Source organism: Pocillopora verrucosa, chromosome 7 (genome assembly GCF_036669915.1).
Source record: "Pocillopora verrucosa isolate sample1 chromosome 7, ASM3666991v2, whole genome shotgun sequence".
Taxonomy (NCBI): Eukaryota; Metazoa; Cnidaria; class Anthozoa; order Scleractinia; family Pocilloporidae; genus Pocillopora; species Pocillopora verrucosa.
The window spans coordinates 3410841-3437016 of NC_089318.1; the positions used below are offsets into that span (position 1 = coordinate 3410841).

At 38.0% G+C, this 26176-nt stretch overlaps 1 protein-coding gene across 1 annotated transcript; it reads left to right on the forward strand.

Annotated features, from left to right (window-relative positions):
• Positions 1 to 1319: 1319 nt before the first annotated feature.
• LOC131796650 (uncharacterized) lies at positions 1320 to 9151 on the forward strand. The gene is made up of 2 exons (XM_059114247.2): positions 1320 to 1559; positions 6884 to 9151. The coding sequence occupies exon 2, from the start codon at positions 7114 to 7116 to the stop codon at positions 7642 to 7644; it is 531 nt and encodes a 176-aa protein (XP_058970230.1). The 5' UTR covers positions 1320 to 1559; positions 6884 to 7113; the 3' UTR covers positions 7645 to 9151.
• Positions 9152 to 26176: the final 17025 nt, after the last annotated feature.

Sequence of the window (26176 nt, forward strand, 5' to 3'; positions counted from 1 at the left end):
TGGCACGGAAAGCTCTGAAAATACGTTTTTTAGGTCGATGTTTCGAGCCTGAAAACCCACCTTGACCGGTGCTCTAATTTTTATGAAAATTGTCCCTTTTTTTAAATAAACTTTATCTCGAGGCCGTTATACATGACGCAAAAAGTCGACGAATACACTGTTCAATTTCTTGTAAAAATGAATGTGGCATCTTAGAGACACTATTGACGAAAAAAACTATTATTTCTTTGTCAATGAAACATCTTAACTTCTAATCAGTAAGATAAAGTATGTGTGGCAAAGTATTGAAATAAAAGTAAATTCAAGAAATTCCTCAGCTTACCTTAAACAATTCCAAGAGAACTATGTTTCAGCGGACATAAATAAAACCTCCTGAGAGAATTTATTCATTCGCTAAGACCAATCTATCGTTAAATAATTCATGTTGTATTTTCCGTGTCGAGTATGAAACATTAACTCGTATGTTCTAGACGTCAGAAGAGGTCATTAGTAGTGGAAAATCCATTAATTCAGACCTATGTTTATAAATAAAGCGAGGAAATAAGAGCTTCCCTAATGGGCCATCTTTCATTCGGTGACTTCTTGGCGCCAAACCAATAACAAAAACTACTCATGCTGCTCCTTTTTAAGGTTGAAAAAAGGAATATATAATAAAGGATTACAAAAAAAGGCAGACACGGTTTCATCACAGGTGGATGAAATTATAATTGAGTATGCTGGAAAATAGCAATTAGAAATGTTTTGACAACTGGTATGATAATTTGATAAAAGGCATTTTATAGCGGCTAAATTTAACAGCGTTATTTAATCAGCCTCATGAAAATTGTGTAGGAATAACGTTTCTTTTCACGCGGATGAGTTATGAATGTAGTCTCTAATAACTTTATCAACCAAATAGTTCAGACATTATCAAGAGTATTTCATCTGCTTTTGGACATTACCTATACAACCGAAAGACAGAGCAAAATTGAAACTTCTCGCTACTAAAATTTGTTTTATTCCTCTCCATTGCAACTCAAAATTAGTAAGGAATTGTTGTGCTAGAAATAAATTTTTTCATATTTACACTGAAAAGGCCATATATTATTCCAAAATTGTAAAATATTTCCTTATCATCAGTTGCTAATAAATTCAGTACGTTACCCCTCATATCGTCACGATTCACCCCTCTTTTGCCTCCAAGAGAAGGCTTATTTAACTTCTATAAAATTATAGGCTGTTTCAATTTCGAAAACTGAACTTCCATAAAGCGTAGTTTAGTGTGGTCGATCTATTGATGCTGACCGAAAGGAAAGTGGGCTCAGGTGTAAATGCTTCGTCAATTCATTGTGACATCGTGTATCGCGTACTTGAATCAGTTGAAGGAAATAATATCTGGCGTCCAGAACATAACTCTTACACCGTTGAAACTGGCTTTGATTAACTTCTTACTAACCGAGCGTGAGGGCCCTACTGGGGAATATCGTCCCGAAGTTCTTGGCAGTACGGACCGAGCGGAGCTAGGTCCTTACAGAAGCGACCGAGGGTCAACTTTCCCTTGTACGAATCGAGCAAGCGAGGTTAGTAAGTAGTAATATATGGCACTCGGACCAAAATTGTTTATAGTATATTCCGGCTTTTGCCACCAAAAATACACAGCACAGGACCGTTTCCGTGAAAACGGCCCGTATGCCAAAAAACAGACCGAACATGAACCAATCAGTACGCTCGGATTTACCTCAAGACTACCTTGCCAGGTAATAATTTGACTAATTGTATAGCGAATGTTTGAAAGAGTTATATATGTGAAATGGTTACTCACTCGTCCATGATAGCACGTAACAACCATTAAGAAAGGCTTACCAGATTTGATTTCATTTTATAGCGAGCGCTTGAATGACTTAATGGGAAATTGTCAGTCACTTGTCCATTACTTAAGTTTTGCATCGCTAAACAACAGCCTTATTTTGCATCTGTGCATGAAGCCAGCTGCACGTCTTCGACTTCTTTACAGATTTGGACTCGCATGTGGGTAACAATGGATTCGTTCATTTTCGCTTCGCAAACGCATTTAAAACTTTTCAATCAGATAAGATTACTTATTACTCATGATATTTAATCTGTAAATGACGGATTTATTGATAAGAGTTTCTTTGTTCAGTCTTTGTGGAACAGATTATTAAGCAAGAGTTTAAACTAATTGCTAATGTTGTCACATAACAATTCGAACAGCGACTAATCAAACCTTGTAATAAAAGTTTAAGTAGAATTCATTTTGCATATTAACTGAATTTAAAAGTTGTAAATGAAGATGGTGAATTTAAGCCTGGTATTTTAAATAAAATAAGATGATATTCAGTGAATATGCTCTAAATTTTTGACTCTGAATTAAGCGCTCGCTGACATGCAACTTCAAGTCACCATGAATTTTTCCCTAGGTTAAACGGAAATATTGATTAATAGTTTTGCTTATCGTTTTAGGCTCTTTAATCACTTTCAAACTCTTTTCTCGACAGCAGTTCATCCCTACTACCTCCATATCGTTATTTATAGATAAGGGTGGCGTCACAAAGCATGAGCGTCCTTCAAAATTTAAAGTTCACTTCGAATAGATAACCATAGAATTTACATGACTATCCAGCGTTCATCTACACTCAATTCTTCCTAATTGGCACCGAAAAACCGTTTTAGAAACTGTAAGAACGAAATTTTTGATACTCACAATGGTAGTATGACTCTTTTATCGGATAGCCATGAAAGTCCTCCAAAAATTACTAGATTTCCGAGCAAGCTTTCTTGATTGTCGTCCATGTAGACAATTCTCGTAAGTAAGCGCTGCCTTAACCAGAAGAAAACAAAGTTTACCGCCTCTGATGTACACCTGTACTATGTGATTAAAGTTAATCCCTTTGTTGGGATACCGCGTAAGATTTGTTGCAACTTCAATACAATTTTGCGGGCGTTTGCGGTGGGATACAATGAAGTAAATATTTCGAATTTCTTTGAAACAAAAAAGTGATCGCGTATTTGTTTCCCAAAGTATTTCAAGTCTCTATTATAAACGTTTTACCTTTTCACTTGTGAAATTTTTTTTCTACAGATAACGAGTGCATTTAATAACGTGGGGAAATTCAAAATTTAATTTTAATTATTTCCTCTATGACACACCTTAGTGTTAGGTTGTCGTACTGGTGTCACTTCCTACCCTGACTTGTTAACACTTCCCTTTTCTGTTTGTTCGGATGGTTGAATTAAGAATACTGTCAACAAAGTAGATTGCTTTTCGGATAGATATCACTATGCAGGTAACAGTGGGGGTAGCCAAGGAAACCGCCTTAAAAAGTTACACACTTCAAAGCTAATAGAACAATGGTTTTCGGGAACATTTTTTTTCAGTATTGACAACTCGCCGCGCATCATATTCAAAGTCAGCCAGTTTTTTTTTCGCACTGTCTGCTTTTAAAATGTATTTTCTTGGAAGTCATATTTGGAACCATTCGAAACTGTCTGTCACTCTTTAAGTTGTCTGCTGAACGTTATGTTACGTATATTATGCTGATATTTTTATCGAGTTTTCTTGTTATCCGGGAGCTGTAAACCAAAAGACAATAACGGGAATGGTCCCACCATCTTCTCTTTACAACTACATTCGTTTGCAGAATGGTAAATCTCACAGTGACGAGCATTTATCTTTTTGAGAATTCTCATTTTGTGTTCGATTTTGAGTTCGATGTTAATTTTTTTACCTTAGTTGAGATTCAACGTTTTCGCACCTCTATACCCCGGGTATGAATGCCGCCGACCCAATTGTAATGCGACACTGAACCCCCTGGCAACTTGTTTTGACAAACTCCCCACTGGAATTTTTTCTCACGTTTACAAGGCAGTAAAAGTTATGCCGTATGATCGAAAACAGATGTCAGAAGTTTGCGAAGTCGGTTTAAATTCTGCGTTGGATAAATTCGGAACTTTTTTAACGATGCGAGAAAATTATGATGAGAAATTTAATCAGATTTGTTGACAATAACCTTACCTCTACTCACCACATACTTTAATTTGCATTTTTAATCTTAGGAAACGCAAAAGCGGAGCACAAAACGAAAATTTACACAGAGTTCAACCTCCTAGCTTTCACATTTCTTTGACAGATCTTTCAGTTTGACGAAACGGTCACTTCTCCGTAAACTGTTTCCGCAAAATAAGCTGTAATAGCGCGCGTGAGGTCCAGCTTAATCAACTCAACGTCAGCGTTAGCTAGTCTTCAATTTTAATCAAATGAAATTGTCTGTGAATCGGAGTGATCCTGGGTGTTGAGAAAGTGTTTCCGCATAAACCAATGAATATGCAGGAAACTAATTTTGAAACAATAAAAAAGCGTTACTTGGAACAAGGTCGATTTTTGTAGGGGGCTTCTGATAAATCGTAACTTTGCATTCGTTGCCGAGTAATCCATCATTACGATATCTTTTCGTGTATTTTCTGCGATCAGTCGTGAAATTTCGCCAAATGATCACTACTAAGTTGGCAGGTATGCTGTCACTACGGCAATCACGAACAACAACAAAATAATATCTGGCAAAGAAATTGAATTGGCTGAAATAACAACAGCAGCAAGAAATTTTAACTGAAATGTGTATTCCATTGCTTTTAATAGGTTAAGTTCAACAAAATTACGCTCTGCTGGTGACCTTACCAGTATTAACCAAATTCACAGCAGTGTTTTGATAGGAAACATTGCATCCTTCGCCGCCAAGTTTGTCAGGTAATACCGTAATTTTGCCTCACCAAACAATCAGCGACAGCGTGAAAAAATTTTAATGCGGCTCCCACATGCTTCAACATGAAGACTACGTTGATACAACACCACTAGTTTATATAAAATTTAAACTTCCCAATCCGGCCTTTTTGATTTTGCAGTGAGTTTGGTAACCGTTGGGAAATTCTTTTTAAAAAAGTATCTAAAACTCGGTAGTAAGAATAATTGTGCATTGTTCCTTGAAAATGTTTTTGCTTTTACGACAATGTGGGTCACTCTTTAATTTAACTGAAGAGGCTTGCCTGGAAAAAAATCACGCTCTGTTTCAAGTGCTAGAAAAATCTCTGAAATAGACGGAAGTTTTTCTTTCTTTTGAATGCTTTGGCCTCTTCCCACAGCTTGCTGTGTTTGTCCCACAAGTAGAGTTTTTAATTGCTTTCCCAGACGGAAATTGAAAACTGTGAAAGTTAATTGAAATCACAACTGTTGTGAACATACACGCGAAGTCGATTGACAAGATAACATTGAGTTTTTAATTTAGCATTATTCAAACTCACGTCTAGAATCTTGACTTGTCTTTCGCACGTATTGGGGTCAAATGCAACCTTTTATAAATCAATACCTCAGCTCTTTTGTTCAAAATTAATTGTCGAAGCTCTCGAAGCACTCCCTTGAATCACCGTCTTTGTCTTACAGTTAATTGCTCACACGACTTGGATCAAAACAATGGCTTACCTTCGTTGGAAATTATTAACTCTAAAATTCATTAGCACGTTTTAAAAGAATGCAATAAAGGCCGAAATAACGGCAGCAAGAAGTTTAAATTTCATATAATTTTTAAAAAAGTATTTTTAAGTTACTCATATTTAACGTTTTTTTTTTTTTTTATCTCAATATTTAATGTTTTTGATATGCGTTTTAATAAGATACTAGCGCTCGTGGGCCATTTTAGCTAAATTTCTCTGTTATATCCAATCGTTTATAAATAATTTCTTTATTTCTAGATTTATTTCCTTTGGTTTGCGATTCCTATTTTATCATTTATGTGGTAATGAAAAATGAAATAAGAACTTATTACGTCGGCCATCTTCACAATCTTTTCTTTTATCGATATTATCTATACGTGTTAGAACTTGAGATGATCTGGTAAAGTAAACGGGCATAAACCTTTGATCTCATGGTTGGATCAAAAAGGGCTTAAAATGATGTCGCTGAGATTCACTGTGAACTGATATCGTTGTATTTCGGTCGGCAGTTGTACCTGCAAAGCCCTTCTTATTAGTCGGGTCGCTATAGCGAAATGCAATTTCAATGTCCTAGCCTACACTGTGAGCAGATCATGTCAAGATCTTCTCTGACAAGAAGCAAAGTAAGAGATTTTTACTGTCATCCAAAACAATGCAACTGACTCTGTTCACTGTAACAAGTAATATTGCGATGACTGAGCTTTACCTTCCAGGAATTAACGCAGATTATTGGTGACAGGTTCATATTATGAGAACAGGCGATTAATAATTGTTACTTAGCCGTGGAGATTATTATGAAGTGGACCTTGCCCGCTTTAGATTTATAAAGTTTCGAAACCTTAGAGACGCTGTGTGTTTCCAAAATTTTGGGTCTCTCTGGTGAATGTTAACTTAAATTAATCGACCTCAGTGAAAGAAATATATACTCAAACTTACCTCCTATTAAATGACGAATTTTTGCTCCTTTTTTCGCTATTCCCTCTTCTCTCTGGGAGATAGTTGTTTCAATATGCTCGTGTTACTACCTACACTGTCCTCAGCGTGAAGCTAAAATACCCAACATGCGAAGTTACTTCAGATTTTGTCAGAAAAAATAATACTTTTTTAATCTGTTGACTCAGTACAAAGCGGCGCTTGTCAATCTAACCCTGACAGCCAACATAGAGCGAGACAATGGTGAAAAGAAAGGATTTAGGCGGAAACTTTCGCTCTGTTGACATTTTCTGCGCGTTTTCATTAAAAAGGCTATTTTTCGCCCCTATTGTGGAGGGCTTCGAACAGGAATATTAATTGCGACTAAAACACACAATTAGGGTTCGCCAATGGCGAGGCGTAGATGACAGCTGTTGTCAGAGATCAATGGCGTGCGCGTTTAACAGTCAAATCCCGATGTTTTCTTAAGATTGTTGATTCAATTTACCTGCCGTTGCCAGCAGTCATCGTGGAGAGTCCGTGATTAGCAAGCGCTTGTGAAATCCTTGCCGTCAAATTCAAGCGACAAGGATGGGATTTTGAATTTCAAAAAAGACGACAGTTTAAAACTCAATAAGACCTGCTTAGCGTCTGAAAGCCGGGTAACGTTCAAGACGTTGAAGATCGATCAAGCAGAGCTTGATCAAGAAGAGCATTGTCATGGAGAGCGCAAAAATTCCCATGCGAGGTAAAGTTAAAGATGCCGAAGCTGAGGCATTGCTAAAATTGCTTCGACGAGAAAAGGAGTTTAATGATCGGTTCTCGGCGCCGCAAATTCATCAGAGGACTCCTTTACCCGCAATAGGAGGCAGTGGTAACAACACCGAGACACAACAAATTACAAGTTGCGACAGAACAAATGGAGCATTCCTGACACAAACATTTGAGAATGAAACTGGCTTCTCCAATTCCGACATTGGGCATAGCAAGGAGTTGGTTAATGACTCAAAATATTTATGGTCATCAAAACCAGACGTGAACAGTAATTCTCAACCTCCTTCGTCTTCAAAAGAGTTCTACATTCCCCCGTTCACGTGGAAAGGAGAGCAAAGTTCGTGCTACTCCAAACACGAACGACAAAGACATGGACGAACTTTGCCACCCCTTGAAATACCCGTTAGTCCCTATTCTTACCTTCCCGAACGTCCCTCGTGTCCTAGACCAGAATCACCGAAGTTCTGGGAGGATTAATTTAACTTCGATTGGAAACTTTCAACCCGTGCAGACGGTGAGCTTGGGTTAACAAACCTTGACGTGTTCAAATGTGTTTTCCCGATGTGGAACAAGTTTGTAATATGCCTGCTCTTTTGGCGAATGTGTCAAGTTCAATTTCCATCTTTGAATAGAAAATTCCGCTGGATAGATCTCAGCGCTACAACATAGTGTGAAGTTAATAAGAGTTCATTGCGACATTCTTTAAGAAGCAAACTCTCGTTGAAGGAAAGGGAAGGAAAACACCGCTGGGTGTAATTTCGCATATCGTCTTATGGATCTTTCAAACATCTGTACATAGATACATTGATATCTTATCATACGATAAAAAAGTCATATGTTGTGCGCCTCAAGAAGTTAATTAGCTTTCTTGGTCGGTACAATTCAAAACTAATCCAATTGTTGGATAACGTAGTGACATAAAAACATGGAGAACTGTGGTTGGCAAAGAACTCTCACTGGGTTTTGGAGTTTCGTGGGCTGAAATCAATATGACTTTAGCAATCTTCCTCTGGACACTTTTACTTGTAACAATGAATTCAGATGTCAAGATCTGGGTTATGAAATTTGTGGTTACAAGGATTTTGAACATGAAACGATTGACACTAATTCCCAAGAACAACAAAACCCGATAAAAAACCCTCAAACTCAAGTACTTGGAACCAACGGGTTCGCGAGTTTCCACGGCGACGTGATCTTGTTTTTAAACTAATTTTCTGGGATTGATGACTAACAGTGTCAACCGCAAAGTAACAGGAAACTAAAATAACAGGTACAATTTGTCACAAGACAATTCACGCGGCCATCCATCTTAAAATAAAAGTTACGACCTTGCTTTGGTCTCTCTTCAAAACATCAAGGGGGAAAGTTGAATCGGTCGCAACGGTAGTTTGAGTTCAAAGTGGTTAACTTCGCTAACTTTCTGCTAATGTGAAACTATATCCCCAATAAACGGTCATTCATTTCATTTGCTATTCTTGTTTCCCAGCACGATTTTACGAATGTTTACTTTATTCGAAGGGAAACAATTGGATATTTTTTCACTAAAAGGGTTCGATGGTTGGCGCAAGTTACGAACGCTGCACGTAAGGTAGTTAAAAACAAAACAAACAAAAGTTGAAACAAGGAATAAAAAGTCGAAAACTATAAAAGACTTTCAAAATGTGGGTTCTTTCAGTTTTGAAGTCGTGTTTGTGTTACGAGTTTCGTATGTTAATCGACCTTCACACGAGTTTCACATTTGCATAATTGAACTCGAGTTTGTTCGAGATCCTTGTGTAAATAATAAAACAAGTAAAAGCACTTGAGTAAAACCATTAATGGGTTGCAAATTAGTTTGAAATCAGATGTTGCAACCGGATAGACAATTTTAGAAACAGTGGGCAGTCATTTCTAAAAGCGAGACAGCTTTGCATCTGCCCTCACGAAAAGCCCTTCTATTTGCTTCTTCTTATCGTTTGCTTAGTTAATAAAACAGACTTACAGTAAAAATAAAACCACACAAGGTGTTTCTAATATAATTGCAATGGAGTGATACTAATTTACAGTCAGCCCTTTCCAAAAGGACGCGCAGTTTGTGCGTAGAAACATAAGTGAATACTTAAATTACTTGGCGAACACTGAGTGAAAAGAAATATGAAAGAATAACCTAGAAGTCCAATTCGCGTGTTTTTCGAGACGAAATTTACGCTGTCGACTTAAGCTTCCTTTCGTATTTTGTTTGAACTGCGAAATATCTTGTCTTAAACAGAATTAGCGATTTCGTGAGAATCCACTGAGGTTGTTTACTGAACTGAAGCCAATTATCAACATCAACTGTTTAACTGTTTTAAATGTGCCCTTTTTTGATGCCCGTTTTGATGCGCGTTGTGTATCCAGCGAAATTTGCTTGGTAGACGTTTGAAATTCAGTGTTCAACATTAACCCTTTCAAGCTGTTTATGCTGCGAAGTTGTCGCCGGCGTTGGATAGAGGACTTCCACGAACAAGGTGGTGAGAGAAAGAAAAAGTTGGTAACAAAAAAAATTTGATGAAAAGCAGTGTTTCTTTATGGTCGCCTGGTGTTTTTATTAAATAGCAAAAAGGAATGCTACAAACAGAAAGTATGAATATTATAAAGAACTTTGAAACAGTGAGGCCATTATACGAACGATCCGTGAAAACAAATTAAACCCGCCAACAGTTGAAATAATTGAGACGACGAGGGCTGATAACCGCTGATAGAACGCAAAACGGCAATGTAGAGTCCAAAATGAGAAAAAATGAAGCTGTGGACACCAATTTGATGTGGTTATCTTTTTTTTGCACGGAGTAGTACCGACTCTATAATTATTGCACATGGCGATGACCTTACAGCGATTTGTTCTTAAGAAGGTTTATGTATATCTTCGGTTTTCGATTGGCCGTTGACTTTAAGTGTGCATTAGCTAATTGCACTAAAGTCTGATCAAGGAGGCTTTTGTAAACAGTTTAAGGTGACACACGTGGAATTTAAAGTGAAAACATTAACGAACGGCAAATAAGTTGTAACTCAAAGCGCGAAAATAGTTAAATTTCCCTAATATAGGCAACCGTCCTGTGCAGGAAAAGGTGGTCGCAGCGGAAACAGCGACAAAGTTAGTGCGATGCTTGTGGAATGGGGACGACAATATTTCCATAGTAAATGAATAAAGGGGATAATTTCCTAAAGAAACTGTGGTGCTGCGTCGGTGGGAGAGTATAACAGGGTAATTTAGTATTATCAGCTGAGTTGCTAAGTAAATTGGCCACTGTAAAGGGTTTTAGAGCTGACATTTCAAACAATGCTTTCCTTCGCTCTGACGGAAGGCTAACGCTCGAAACGTAAGCTCTAAAACCTTTTACGGTGGTCGTACGTTATCAACTCAGTTGATATTACATAATTACCCTATTTCCGCAGTAACACTATCAACGCAAAATGGCGGCATTTTGAAAATTCCCATTGCTTGTTTTCAGCTTATGTTTGCAAGGGAAGAATCGTGGCATGCGCACTTATTTCCCTGCTGTGTCGTCGCAGCGGTTGAATGCTTGCGCGCGCATATGCGAATATTAGAATGATCGAGAATCTTTCTGGGAGGTCCAATATACATGTAATGCTTTCATGCCAAGCAACTTCACCAATCATTGAGTCACAGTGTTTTAAAAGCGTATAACTTTTAATAAGGCTCAAAACAAAGTAGTTAACGAGCAGAATACATTAAATTTGATAAACTTTGTGCACGAGAAGTCTAAAGTTTTCCTTTTCCCAACTTTTTCTTCGTCTCGCCGATTTCTAGGAACATTCAAAATTTGTTTTGTAAATTTTGGTTAAGGTGATTCCTCAGTTTTGCGCCGCGCATATTCTATTGCGCATTGAAATAACGTAATCAGGGGAATGAGCGCACGCGCATTTCGAGAATACGGTATTGTTTTTCAATCCATTTATTTTTGCGTAATTTCGGTGTACAATTGATCCCATTTAAATTGGGGAAATTAAAAAAAATTATATTCAAAGGGAAGAAACGATAGAGCGTGCATGAAGCCCGTCACACGAGGATACAAATTATGACCTTGAAAGGAACGACTCCAGGAACGTTTTGAGTCGTTTGCTTGACTTTCCTACAACTTAGATATCAAATTACTTCATACACTCGAGACTTTCTACTTATCAAGTTTTTTTTCAATTCATTTTAAAAACTTCCTGCTGCAGCTAATTGTACTCAAACCAAGTGCGTCGCTCACGTGTAAATTGAAAAATATGAAAAATGAAAAAAAAAAGTCTGAGTCAGGGACTAGGACCGGTGATGAAGACTGGGGCGAATTTAAGGCTCGGCAGCTCAGGGACGCTAAAGAAGTAGTTAGATTTGATTTCGAACAAACAAGTCTTCCTTTACTCTGAATAAACAGGTACAAAAAATCAAGGAATTGAAAAAGTGATTTATTTGCTAAAAGGTCTGCTTCTTCTCTGCAATAGTGGGTATCCATGAGCTTAATTGTTCAAAACATATGCAAATAAATGCTAATGTATTCCTATCATTTGCAGAAAAAAAATTGTTCATGGTCAATATTATCCTATCGCAGCAGCAAAATTATCCTATCCTATTGCAGCTAAATTAGGCCTGTTTCGAATTGTTTTATTGCTCTCTGTTGACCTTTGTGACAGATGTAGACCACATGTTCAACATTTTCGTCTTGTACGTGAGAAATGACATTCTACTACAGATTATGTCGGTAATCTATGACGTACAAACTAACAAGTGGCGTGAAATTCACAATACCACTGAAGGCTTAACTGGATCATCTGGTCTCACGTAATCATAATTCCTGGCTTTAGTAAAACACGTACTGGTCGGAACACCCATGCGAGCGCAGCTCATTGAAGATGCGAGTATCGTCTAGGCCTGTCCCGATTATGCTTGTAAAATGCAGGAAAGTTGCTCACAAGAAAGCAAAAATTGCGGAAACCTTGCCAAAAATCCAGAAAGTTTGTACCAATTTTTCAAAAGTTGCCGCCAAAATTTCTTGATCTTCTATGTAAACGTAGATTAAAAATTTTATTTTTCGTTATTCACAATAATTGCTAACATTGGTCTTGAAAAAAAGCTTGAAACTTAGCTTTAAAGAGTTTTTCGCAAATATTGGTGAAATTTAAGTATTCTTAAGTCTAATGGGATAAAACACATGGTTCATTTGACGTCCTGCCGAACGTCATCTTAGCCAATTATCCGCTTTAGTAATAGGCAAAGATCGCTATAGATCTGCGAAACTTTGTCAAGTGACAGATTATATATTAGTTTTTCATGAAATTGTTTACACGCTTGATATGTGCTCTTAACCCATATTTTTCTCAAAAATTGCTCGGAGTTACTGCTATCTCCACTAAATTTGAATCAACAATTAAATTGTGATATCGTCATGAACTGTCTTCCTCCATTATCAGATAATGAAAAGAATAATTGTTTTAGTGATGTACACACTCGCACACGAAGTTTCAAAACGAAGATATAGCGCACAAGATTTAGATTTGAGTGCTCGATCATTTCTTGCGATCAGCAAGCTGTGACCGATCCGTGAAAACCCAAACGGTACATGCGCAAAATGGATTTCCAAATCTGGTCACCATCCACTGATAATCTTGTGAAAAGCTGACGCACATGACAAAAATCCAGGCCCCGTCTTGATGCAGAGGACACAGGACGCGTCACAATAGAGCACCGCCTCATTAACCCATTGTTTACCTCGTTCTTTCGTCTTTTTGTTTTCTACTGGTTTATGTTAATTGTGTCTACTATATTAAGAAAAAGCCTAAATCCATAAGATGTCAACATTGATAGTTAGTTTAAGTTTTCGCAGGAGAATTTTTAGCACATTTTTCAAATGAATGTCGAATAAGCCCAGGATTGCTTCCGTCTTCGGTGTTAAAAACCAATCGCAGCTTGCTCACTCTCATTATTCACACGTGCCTGGAAACGTGAGGGAAAAAATTTTGCATAACAAATTACTTTGTAAGGATGACTAGCTCAGTCTTTTGGTACCACAACGTTCTGTCTGGACAACGTTTGAAAAGTAAATCTCACTCGTCCATGAAAGACTCATGCATGCATGAAAAGTTTCGCTTGAGTTGCATGGGTTGGAGTTTCCTGACTAACTTAAGAAAGACGTCTTAACGAACATTCTCTAAGATTGTAATGTTTAAATATGTTGCGTAACAAATGTTTTGCTTTGTGATTACACATAGATGCTTCTGTACTTTTTGAACGTTGCTTAACACTAAAATGAAACTTGTAAGCTGTAAATATTTTAGGTTATTTAACTCAATTGGAGCTTTTCCTGGTATGATTGTTTTTCACGATTATTTTGGTAATGGTTTATTTCATCGTTCATTGACGTTATTGTGATTTAAAAGTATAGAAGTGAAATGAAAAACAAAACAACTTTGTAACCAGTAAACTCATGCAACAAAAATCTCATTTATTTTGGATATTTTCATCTCTCTCAATTCAAAATAAGATATCTGACAAACAGTCATAATTCCTCTAATCTATAAAATCAGGAGAAACGAATGCTAGTGCTTATCGATACATGTGAATGATACACTCGTTATATTTTACGTAAGGTACATGCTATTTATTTTACAACTCAAAGTTCTTTTCCATTTCAGCAAAAAATATTAGCGTCAAACGTGTCAAAAATTCGCTTGCAAGACTGCCTTAGGTGATTCCTTTATCGAACTGGGTGGCGTGATCTCACATCAGTTCGATTAAATAAGTTGTTTGAACAAACTCGAATCTGTAAATATTTGCTTGGTAGTCCCTCAGTAATGCAATTTTACCATAATCAAACTGCAAAGTCCAGGGTACCTGTAAAGTGGCAGAGATAAAAGTGGCTAAGCAGTTTTTTTTAGTAAAGTCACAGAGTGTTCAAGTCCCGCTTGTGAAAAGCTATACGCCACGTTGAGTTCTCTTTGGCTTCCATAACTTTTAAGGGTCTACTCTGATTTATGATGTCCTGAGTTTGTGGGTCTACACCATTTGAAGACGTCACCATTTCTGCCGTGTTAGCTTGCTGTACCTCCCGTATAAGAGTGTTGTACAGAATTCTTGCCATCTGCTTGGATAGCTGCTCGGTAATAGATGGACTTCTTTTGCGTATTCTTGTCATTTTGTTATCTAATCGTTCTCCGGACGAAAACTTCATTTATAAATTGCCAGATTATAGATTTTTCTTGTGCTCTGTACCCTCGAAGGACTTGAAATTTGATTACCGAGAGCTTGTGTAAGCTGTTTCAAAGTTCCCGATGGAAGTTGTGAGAACTCTACTAACTACGGGCCACTGGTTTTCGGTTTTTATATCTGAATATTCTTCATTAAGCCCGGCCTAGTCGCGGCTCAAAGACATATTGTTGTCCACTTCCTTTCTTCTCTTCTTTGTCTTTACTTTAGAACAAAAGTTTGGACTTTAGACGTAAACAACTTTGCCGCCTGCATTAAGATCACTTTAAAAGGGCTAGCAAAGGACAATTTTCTCCCAGCTTGGAGATGTGAAGAAGCGAGAAAAAGAACCAGTATTTCTTTTACAAGAATGAAACTCTTACGGCCACTGAAATAAACATTGATTCAGTTTGGTACACAAGATGCCACTACAGATAACAAAGGGGTTAGTGAAAAAAACACGGATCACGCACGTGACATTTGCTGGTCATCTACTCTTGGGAAACCCATTGGAAAGATCTAGAGTGACGTGTACTACAATTACCCTCGCAAGACTTTCTTCTGCCTCACCCTGTTATTTTTTTCCTCATTTGCTGTACCGGGAGAAAATGATTTGTAATTACAGTTACCGTGGCATTTAAAGGCTGTCGGAGATTTGTCCCGGTTTTCGTTCGCTAAAGTGACAAGAGGTTTTATTACTTAATTTTCGAAATGGGATGCGATGCTATGGCAGTTAATGTTGCTTTCAACCTTCCAAAATCATTTATGTTTCAATAGGGAGAATACGTATTTACGAAAGCCCCTGTTTTCTGATTGGTTACGACATTAATTCCATTACACGCAACAAAACATAATATTCCATTGTAAACAAAAATTAAGACACGAAAACCTATGCGTCGTGAAATTTCACTTTACGCCTCAAATTTAAAAAAAAATTGCAAACTCCCCCAGTCTGTGGATGCATTGCCACAAAGGCTTGAAATTAAATGTCACTGAGAAAAGCCCTCAAAATGCATCCAGCACCGAGTTTAACCTTATTTTGCGTGGCAATTGTTTACTTCGATAAACAACGGGTGACGTGCGTCAGTTGCAACGTATAAAGCTTATTTTGGATTAAAGGAAAAGCTATCGAACATCAACTCTGCACGATATCATCGCGCTCAAACTGGTAGAACTAGCAGTTCTCATTGTGGTCCACACGCACGTACCAAACGTACGTTCACGACTATATACAAAAAAAAAAGGCAGCTTGAACTCTCTTGTTTAAAACAATTCATTACTGCACAGTGAGACGGTTGATTTTAAGTCCGGTACAGAATTCGAAGTAAGACATAGAGTTATGGATTCCTGAAGTAGAACAAGCGAAATCGAGGTAATATTGTGATGATTTCATAGAAATTATTTGCGCATGCGTAGAGATGTGGTTTTTGTCAGTGTGATCAGTTTTCTCTGGCGATTTTTCTCTCCAAAATAATACGCGTTTGATTAAAACGAATTTGCTAATAGAGATAAGAACAAATGAATTAACCGGTTTTCATTAAATTCCTCTCTTTTCTTATATTTCTTTTTGGAAATTATATTTCTTTTGCTTCCTTCTTGGTCTTTTGTGGTTTGCTTTGTTTTTTTTTTTGCAGGAGAAAAATTCTTATGCTCTTGACTTCAAAGGCCAGGGACTGTTAACACTCCATGGAAAGTGACCGTAAAATCTTTGAATAAACGAGGTAACCTGTAAGAGAACCTGTGGTGCTCCATCGATGAAGGGGGTGGGGGGGGGGGGGAGGAATGGGGGTTATTACAAGACAATTTGGAAAGCGGCTGTTGGGATGAAAGAAACACTCAGTTTTCTACAGTTCCTCCTTTATACAATGATAGAGAGGACTGTTTGCCTCTCTGTTTCCCCTGAAACCTCGTCCAAAATCCTCCCACTTCCTCCACCCCACCTCTAGGCGGTAATTACGATTGTTCCCTTCTAGTATAAATTTAGTCTCATGCGCATTGGATCCATAAATTTTATTTAACCATATTGATTACATTTCTACTTTTAACGTTGAGAGTGAAAAGTGACTTTTTGAAATGTTACTCGATGTCTTTGTTTCTGTTATGTTCATTTTTCACATTTTCTGTTGTTCCTTTTCATTCTCAGTATTTCTTCAAGTGAAGTCACATTTTATGCAATTCTCTTTCTCCTGGAAGTGATTACACGCAAATTCTCCATGCAGTAGCTATGCATCATCCATGAAGCAGGTGACGAGAAAATAAATACTTATCAGGAAAGGGGTGTACTGTTACCTCAGTGTCATACAAATTCTCTCCACTGATTTGCAAGGAAGTGTATAGCAATTATCAGAGAGAGTTACGAATTTGATCTCGGGATCCGAAGAAAAGGGTCAAATAACCGTTGGTAGCCTCTTATGAATTGTTATCTTCCATCGTTGTTTTGATGTTCCAGGCAAATCCGATTTTGTTCTCCTTAAGCCCGGACGGCATTTAATTTTTCTCACCGCCTTATCGTCTGGGCGTGAAGACGGTGCCGCTTTAAAGCTTGGCGCGGACTTTTTAGCATCGCTGATATCTCGTAAACTTTTGGCCAATTCTTGCAAACTCAAATTTGCACGTTTGGTAAACAATGGTTCCTTTATCGAAGGTGTGGGGGGATGCATTGTTGATTCCATTTTAAAAGCTGTTGTTGATTGTTGTCTCTGCGAGTGTAGTGTAGGGTTGTAAATACTCGGTAGCGACTTACACCTCGTCAGGCCGTTAAACGAGAAAAACTTGCGCCGCTCGGCGAGTTCGTGTTCCATTCTCTGGTAGGTCCTAAGCGGATTTGGCTTGTCATCGTCTATCGGAGTTTCCAACTCCTTTCGCAGCTTTGCTTCTTGGAGGTAGATCGAGAACAGTTCTTTCTTTGTCTGAAACGAAGTTTCTGAAGGCATTTGTGTCGTTCTCGAGGGAGCATTACGAGCCTCCACGAAAATGCTAGGAATCATCGCCGGAGCTAAACCATTCCTTGTTGAACACTTGCTAAAAACGAGCGAGTAGTTACGAACCCTCCATATCTGTGTTACCAGTAGGTCAATATCATTGGTATATTGCAGTCGATACGTGTTTCATTATTTAAGTAAACAACATTTACACATGTACCACGTGTTCAATTAAGTTCTCTTACAGGCTGAAAAATAATTGTTTGGAGTCTTAATCCTCAAGAGCATCTATTGTTAAAAACACATTAAATCATCTGCAATAAGTGATGGTACATTACGGACTTCATTCGATCCAGACAAAGAAAGCTATTGCGGTATAGCTATGCCAACGAGTTTTTGAAATGTCTTTGTACGGAAACCTTGCGAAATAAGGGCGGCGAATGATGTCTTCGAGCGATTCTTTGACCGCCTACTTTTAACATAACCAGGGGGTACTGAAATGGAACTACATTTTACCAATCTGTTGCCCGCTCCTTCGGTTATTGAACGAAATAAACAAGCTTTTAAGCTAATGAGTTGTTCGTTAGTGTTTTAGGGCATCTCTTTGTTTATTTTAGTAGAAACGGGGTTGATTATAGCCATTAGAATCCAAACGATAATGGTTTTGAGTAACGGTGGCACTTAGTAGTTTTCAGAGAACTGTTTGACCCAATATTAGGCATAATTATTTCACGGTACTGTTAAGCCTTTTTTATCCGCGTTTTACAAAATTATTTCTAATTTGAATAAATTTGCGGGAATTCAGTCTAATTAGTCAGAAAAACGTTTTAGAGATAACTACAAAACAAGAAGGTTACAAGGTCGACCTGGGATCATGGGAGGCTATGACACGATCTTCATCAAAAAGTCTAACATTTACACATGCCATCAGTACAAAGCTCTTTTTTTGACAACATAGCTGACAACTAAGTGAAATCTTAGCCAGAAGTAAAGATGAAGGGATAAAGATTTTGCAAACAAACCAATCAGGGCGCCGTTCAATCAGAAGAGAGGAAAATGTAAACAGCTAAAAGCCTTCAACCGCGGGAAAGTGCTAGTTACCAGTCGCGATGGGTTTCAGTTTTGAATCTGCTTGGTTGATAAAGTGAAGCGAGTTTTCTGGACCAATTTTATATAGCGAAGAAAAGCAAAACCAAATTAATCTTGGATTACTTTTGACACTGAAAATCTGTGTAATAAATAGTGTCAAATAACTTAAGGTTAATCATCTTGATTTTTCGACCTGATTTGTATTTTTTTCGAAAGGAAGGAGTGAAAGTAAGTGCGTGTTTTGTCAACTGCCTTCGATGCCCATATTGGAGAAGATCAGGTAACGCGCAAAGTGATGACTTCGTGAGCTATGCAATGCCAAAGCTCTCGAATGTGAGGGAAGTAGAAATAGTCTTCTGCTTAATTAAAGGAGAAGTAAGCATAGTTTTTATATTTACCACTAAAAAGTGTGACATCGAACGCGTTTTGAGACCACGAAAAATTTACCACAATTCCAAAATTATTATAACACGAGCTAGAAAACTAGCCCATACAACTTAAACAAGTCTCAATCCACCCTTTTTTTATCCTTTATAGAGCATTTTTGAATAATAAGTAGCCAGAGAAACGCATCCTTAAAGTACTCAAACTGGCGTCTTGATTTCGGCTGTTGTAGCGCGTGTGACCTGGTAACAGAGTTGTTTTCAAAATGGTGGCCTACCAGGTCGGTTCATCAGCACGCTTGAAGACAATTCTTGAAAAGACGATTTCTCGATCTCGGGAGTCTCAAAACGTGATGATAAGTTTTTTTTTAACTTTTTAGCAGCAGATATGAAACCACATGGTCTCTTGGGCATACTTCTTCCATTTTTGTGGTTCTAAAATTGCTATTCTTAAATTGTGGTCCTCAGTGCCTGTGGATCTAATTTTATTTGATTTTCTCAAAATGTTTATATTCGAGTCAAATGATTTTAAAAAAATCGAGAATTTTGGGCCCTCGTTTATTAGTAGTATAATTTCCCATTCCTCATTCCTCAGTCCTCAATCCTCTTCTTACATTTCCCATTCTCCACTACCCATTCTCCATTTACCATTCTCCATTCCCTACTCCCCACTCCCCACTCCCCATTCTCCAGTCTCCATTCCTCGTTTTCTCCACTCCTCGCTATCCATTACCCAGTCCCCGATCCTCATTCACGCTTTTAGTATCATCCCGTTTAAACTTGGGATTAGTCTCCCGTGGCGAAACTTTGAAAATCCGAAATGAAGTTCGAACTTTTGAGTTAATTGAGTAAGGATGATTCATGGCTTGGCTCGAATTATAAATCGAAAAGGGGAAAAATCATAAATGCACGTTCTCTATATCGTGGGCTGGCTGAATTTACGAATCAAATCACCATTGTACGTCATGCTGCTAACCACATGGAAGCTATATTCATTACCTGATGATCTTTACATAGGGCGGCTTGTTCGTCTTGTCGCTCACTGTTTGTATAGATAATAACATGATTTTGAGTGCAGTTTGATTTCAATTCGCACGAGTAATTTTTTTCAAAGACAACACGTAGGGCGAGTGCAATTTGTAGTCTTTGAAACAAGTGCTTATTTATACCAAATTACTCGAGAAATCGCGTTGTTGACCAAAAACCACGTGCAGGAAACCACTTTAAAACTCGCTCGCCGTCTGAATCAGACACTGCGAGCTACATACGTCGTGATGTGTCAGGATCGAAAACCTTTCAATGGATGGGTCAACTTAGAACCTCTCTTCCTCCCCCCCCCCCCCCCCCTCCCTCGAGATTCGCTCCTCAAATGAGGAGGATCATCAAATCTTTCATAGACAAAAATAACGCATTCACCCCTCCCAGCTAACGAGCTTGCTGATATTTTTGCTTGTATATCATTAAACAGGGAATTATATCAAAAACCGCAAAAATCCTAATCCATTTTGCATTTCGGATGTTCAGGTATTGTATCTTGGTAGGAATTCTTTCCCTCGCTACGCTTCAGTTCGATAGGAAGAGATCGCTGAAACATAAATCCAAACATGAAAAGCCACTTGCCACCTCATGTTGAAGGACTCTAAGTCACTCATTGGCTACTGCTTACTGCAAATGCAAGTCGGAAAACTTTAGACGAAAATTTTCAATAGACACAAATGGTGTCATGGCTCCCTTAAAAAGTGAAACACTCCGTGGAAAGCTGTTTTCGTGATTTCAAAGAATTTAACGTGACTTTCTGTCGAAAGGAAGCGAGGCCAAACGTCTTCGGAAGATTTCAAATCCTCAATTCTCCTAAGTTTACTCAGTGATTGAGTAAATTCAATACAAGAAAAGCGGTATGTAAGAGATGTACTTGAAGATTACACCGAAGAAAAGTTCAAACCCTCGTAGAGCAGCCGAAAGTTTCTATTTTGTAATTAATTGAGAGAAAACTTAACATACTTATGAAGACATCTTGACTGGAAAAGTACATCGAACAACAGATTTATGATAACAAATAACGTCAAATTAAAGGTATGTCATACCATCTGTGTTCTGCTAAACCGCATGATATTCTCATTATGAATACATTATCCACATTGAAGGATTACTGACTGTAATCTCGTAAATCTTTTTTTATTCCGATGTTACTCCCAGTTTTCGAATCTACAAGCCATGATCGTTTACACACGGCTATAGATTGTGCAACCTTTTTTAGGTGGTGACAAGGATTTAGAAAAGCTGAATACTTTATAAAACCTTTGAAATTTAATTAAATATCGCACAATTACTTAACGTGCAACTTACTAAACGTTTCAAAATTAATTGGATTTAAAGTTCAAATTGAAATACATCCTCTTTCGTTAACATGGTCAAAAGATTGCACGCTTCAATAATTAAGAATACCATTCTTTACTCCGTTTCAGTAATATACATCGACGGTTATTCAATAGAATTAACTATCTCCCGCAACACCTCTGAAGGAAAACAAAGCATCTTAATTCAAGCTTTGATTGATTGTCCTTTTATCTTGTAAGCCAGTCCTCTCAATTTTGAGGCCTTGTTATGCTACGTTGAAGACTTAATCGTGCAATAGTTGATTTTCAGAAACAAGAGTGTGTCTCTGGTTTTGCGTAATGCTATAAATATTTCTTCGAAGGAGAACGAAAAGCGATCTCTCTGCCTCTAAGACATACGATATCGAAATACTGCGAGTTCTAAGTCGAGTCATTATATTATTTACTAAGATGACTAACAAAGATGTTATGTAGAAATGCCAGGTTTGCCGTAACAAACTGGTTAGGATGAACTTGTTCTTCATGACTTTTCGGTGGCGTTACGTTTGCGCAGAATTCTTGGCTGTCAGAAATCTACCTGCAGACTTTCGGTGGTGCTGAGTTCAAGTTCTGAATATTTCGTATCCAAACCATTTGCTTCTCAAACTGAAGCTCGCCATGAAGCGACCGCAAATGAAGAAGTCATCCACGAAACTTTTGCGAGCGAATATTGTTTTCATAAGCCATGCCATGATAAACAAATGATTTGTGTTTACTCTTTTAATGGTGGTAAGTTGCAACTGTCAGTGACACGCTCATACTCTCTGATTCCTCGGCAATTCGCTGTTTACTGTGCCTCGTATGCATTTTTTTCTTCCATTGCTCTTTCTCCGTGTTCGTTGTAGCGTTCAGGTGGTTATTGTCTTTTAAGCCTACTGACGGCTTAACACATTGAGTCACGCGCATCTTGGCATTCGCATCATCGGACGAGAAGCAGTGTGGCGAAGGTCTTTTAGGCCGATTTGTTTTTGATTTGTTTCTACGTTTCCTTTTCTTCTCGCTCGATAACGGGTCGCTTGTAGCAACTAACTGAACTTTTCCACCATTTATTTGCGGTAATTTAGTAGAAACGTCCTTGTTTTTCTGCGAGTTTCGGAGTATTTCTGTCATACTTAGAGGGAGTTGACTGGAGGGGCTTAATTCAGGTAGACGAAGAGATTCTTCAACCAGTTCTTCGAAAGTTTTCTCAGCTTTCGTTTTAGTATTCTGTTTGATGTCCATCGTCGACAGCCCAGGTCTTGTGTGCTCTGAATTTAAGCTCATGATGTACTCTTGTTCTTTGCCAAGCGTTGAATGTACATCGACGCTGCTCTCTGAAGCGTAAAACTTGGTGGGGCGGTATATATGCAATGTAACTTGTCCCCAAAATGTTTGCACGGTAGAGCGAAATCAAATTGTCAATCTTGACAAATAGATCGCAGTTTTGTGGCACAGAGAACGCTGTTTATCAGCCCATAAAATAAATCTGGTCGTCTTCTAAGCGACGATTGGAGTGATAGTTTTTACAATGGCTGAGACGCGCTAGGATAGTTTCCTCTCTAAAGTGAGCTTACGAGCCGAAACCAAACACCACAAAGAATTTTATGAATTACAATTATTCAGTATTATGATAGTCAACTTCTCTTGCCTCTGACCTCTACATGACCTGTATTTCTAGTGTTGTTTGGGCTTCGGCCGATAGGAGCGTTAATGAGATCGAAATGTTGTACTAAAAGATCACAAAAACTCTAAGCTCAAATCATGTTCTTCGTATAACACAAAATTTGCGCTCAGTGGGTGACAGAACGGCCTGTTTTAATTGGGTGCAAAACGCATTTTTTTGTGTGAAAATTACCCACCAAGAGCGCAAATACAATGACGTTTAGTCTAATGCATTTCCTTATCTAGAATAAACAAAATGTCGTTTGAATGCTGTATGTTTGTTTGCGCCTGTCTAACCTTTTACACGGAGCACATTCACGTTAGAATCGATCACGTAATTTTTTCGTTTCAAAACACTTGGAAAATATCACTTTGTTATGAAGAAAAAAACTATGGAAATCTGGTGGAAGAATTATTTCAAATACTGGATCGTTAGTTTTTAATTGTTTTTATATCTTGCTGACTCTTATCCGCCTGAATGAAGAGGTCTCGGAAACTTGACAGTATTACTTTCATGCGCCATATACAAAAGCTTTCAGTCGTGACTACATTGAAATACATCAAACAAGAAAATGTTTGCTCCCAAAATTGAAAAATAACCCGGCAGGGGGTTGCAGTATTGAATAGCAAATAAGAAACTAGAGGAAGGAAACTATTTATTCCTTTTCGTGCAATATTGATTTTTCAAATGCAAATTTACTCGTAATGTACCCGCTTTGATGGCATGTAGTAGTTCCGAGTGGACGAAGTGTAACAGTTATAAAATTTCTCCTTGTACCACTTAACTTTTAAGTCCAAAATAAATTGTCTATATTTAGCGTAATGAATGCGTCCGAATGATGACTGAAGTCGGCTTGTCACATTTCACAGCTATCTTTCAGTTGATAATAAAATATTTATTGAAAGAAATATTTTGTTTCCGTGCACAGGTTTACTTTTTAAAGTTTTATTAGCTTTAGTTTCCAGTTCTATGGAGGATTGTAGTTTTTTCAAAGCATGCAAATTTTGCTGCGCTTTTAATCTTCCAGAACAACCCTTTTTCAAATTATTTTCATCACCTTCTTCGATTCACTCTAAAAATTTGTTTAATCCCAGACTTACGGTCTTGTCTAAAATGTTTTTCGATGCCGTGGAGCTTTTAACTCGAGACCGTTTGAAGCGGGGTAATTCCAGACAACATAAACACCAACGGCCACCAGTGCATTAGAGTATTTTCTACATTTTTGTTTCTTCTCTCAGTGGCACAATAAGGCTAGAAATTAAAATTCTTATCATTTCATTTCTCTTGCTAATATCTTGGTACTAAAGAAGTATTAAACCAGCTGTCATCGCCGTTGCTTTCTGCCCACTCTCCACGCATTGCACGCCTGCGTGCAGGATTTCCACGCGATGAGACTGTGCGTGTGTATTGCTTTCAAATGGCTTACTTAACAAAAAAATAAAAGGATCCAGTATGTCATTTTCACTTTTCGTAGAGATTTTGAATTCTCTTTGGTTCCGTATCCACTTGCAGCGGCCCTCAAAGGCCCTGAAGACAACAGCTAGCAACAGTAACTTTAGGAGGGAAAAGCAGTCACCTTTGCCAAGTGGTAATCTCATTGACCTCGATCGTAGAAAACAGTTGACACGATTATATTATATAGGAGTGCGTTGAAGAGAGAAAACTTAATGAAGCGAAATACGATCACAGAGAAACTGATCCCAGAGAAAGAGAGAAACAGATTGTTTTATGGGCATCTGTCCAGCTTTCTTGCCCATGCTCTTATACTAATCTAAATGTGTTCGTTTGGTTATTTAGCTCGAGGAAAGTGGCTCTTGCGATGTAACTGAGACCAGAATGTAGCGGAGTTGTCCTTCTTGGCCACAATTATTATGTTGATAGGCAACTACTAGCTTCTGTTAACCAGATAAGATGGTTGTGTATTTAACGATAGCTGATGATAGTTCTACCCTCCGGCAACTAGCTACGCAGCCAATGGCTGAAAAACCTGAGGACATGTCAATTATCACCATATATTGTAACGAATGTAAAATCCAAAGAAAATGATTTAACAGAGACTCGGCGTAAATTTTGTCATCCCTTTGCCTCAGTCTGACGAAAGTTTCTTGATATTTTTTTTTTTCCTTGAAAAAAAAATAATGATAGACGCTTAAAGCTTCAGTAAATCTTGCGTTATTTATGTTACTGATTTAGATTAATGAGACCGTCGTCTGCTACTATATTTGAATATTTATGTCTGGTTTTGACCGGAGCTAAGGATCAAGTACTTTAGAGAACTTTCTCTTTTCTCCAGAGGAAAGTGTAAACTATATGCCTAAATTAACATCTGTCACCACTAAACAGGATACTGCCCAGTCATTGCAAGAGCGCTATCTCTTTAACACTACCGCTGCCTAAAACTGCGACGAGCGTTAATCCCAAAATCCAAAATCACAATTGAGCCATTCCTTTCATGTTTTGAAATTGTGAAACAGATTACGTTTAAATCTCTTTAGAGTGAGAGACTTAGAGGCATTTTCTATCAAGCGAAAATAAGGTGATCTATCGCCTTTTTATGATCAGGTGATCATTGCTTTTCCTTCAATGAATTCAATCCGGACATATACACAGTGCATAATTAAAAAAAAATTTTAAGATTTTAAGTCAGCAAGCACTCGTTAGGCTATTAGGGATCTTAAGCAAACCACGACGGCGACGGTAACAAGGACGCGGCTAAATAATAGCTCAGCACGTGCGTCTTAAACGGCTCTGTACATTTCTTAGCCATCCTCTGCGAAACAACAACGTGGAATCACCTAAAGTTACTTGGTCTGAGAACAGAAACCCCGAAGGCAAATTATATATTTAAGTTTACATTTGAAACTCAACGCTGATCGCACTTATTCCGATAGCCGTTTTCTACATTTTGATAAATATGGAATTTAATCTTCTCCTCCAAGTGTCTATTGTATGGCCTATAATGTATCGCTTGGATGATCAGACTGAACAGATAATCGGGGAAAATCATTTGCTCTTTCTCCTGTTGCTAATATTCTGCGTGTACATTTTTCACCTGGAAACTCTCTTTTTACCCTCCAGCCTGGAATTTGAATTAGTGCCAGAAAAATTGATAGATACAGAGGTAACCTGTAAAGGACTCAGTAACATTTCACGTGTCTTGAGCGACTGGCGGTGCTCCTAGTCCTTCATTCTACCGAAAATGTATCGTATTCAGACCTAGCCTAACTAGCGGTTCCATGTTAGTTCCCCTCCCGTCGCTCAATGCGGCCCCGTTCTCGCTCGATTACCATGAAGGACTGGTGACATTAGCGCGATACGACCACAAAATATTATAAGAAGTCTCAAGAAAAGCGAGCGAAATAAGCTCCTAAAGGTCAAGGTTCGACTTCGTTCGG

Excerpts from the sequence above, each read along its gene's own strand:
- LOC131796650 (XM_059114247.2), top strand. The coding sequence starts at position 7,114 with ATGGAGAGCGCAAAAATTCCCATGCGAGGTAAAGTTAAAGATGCCGAA.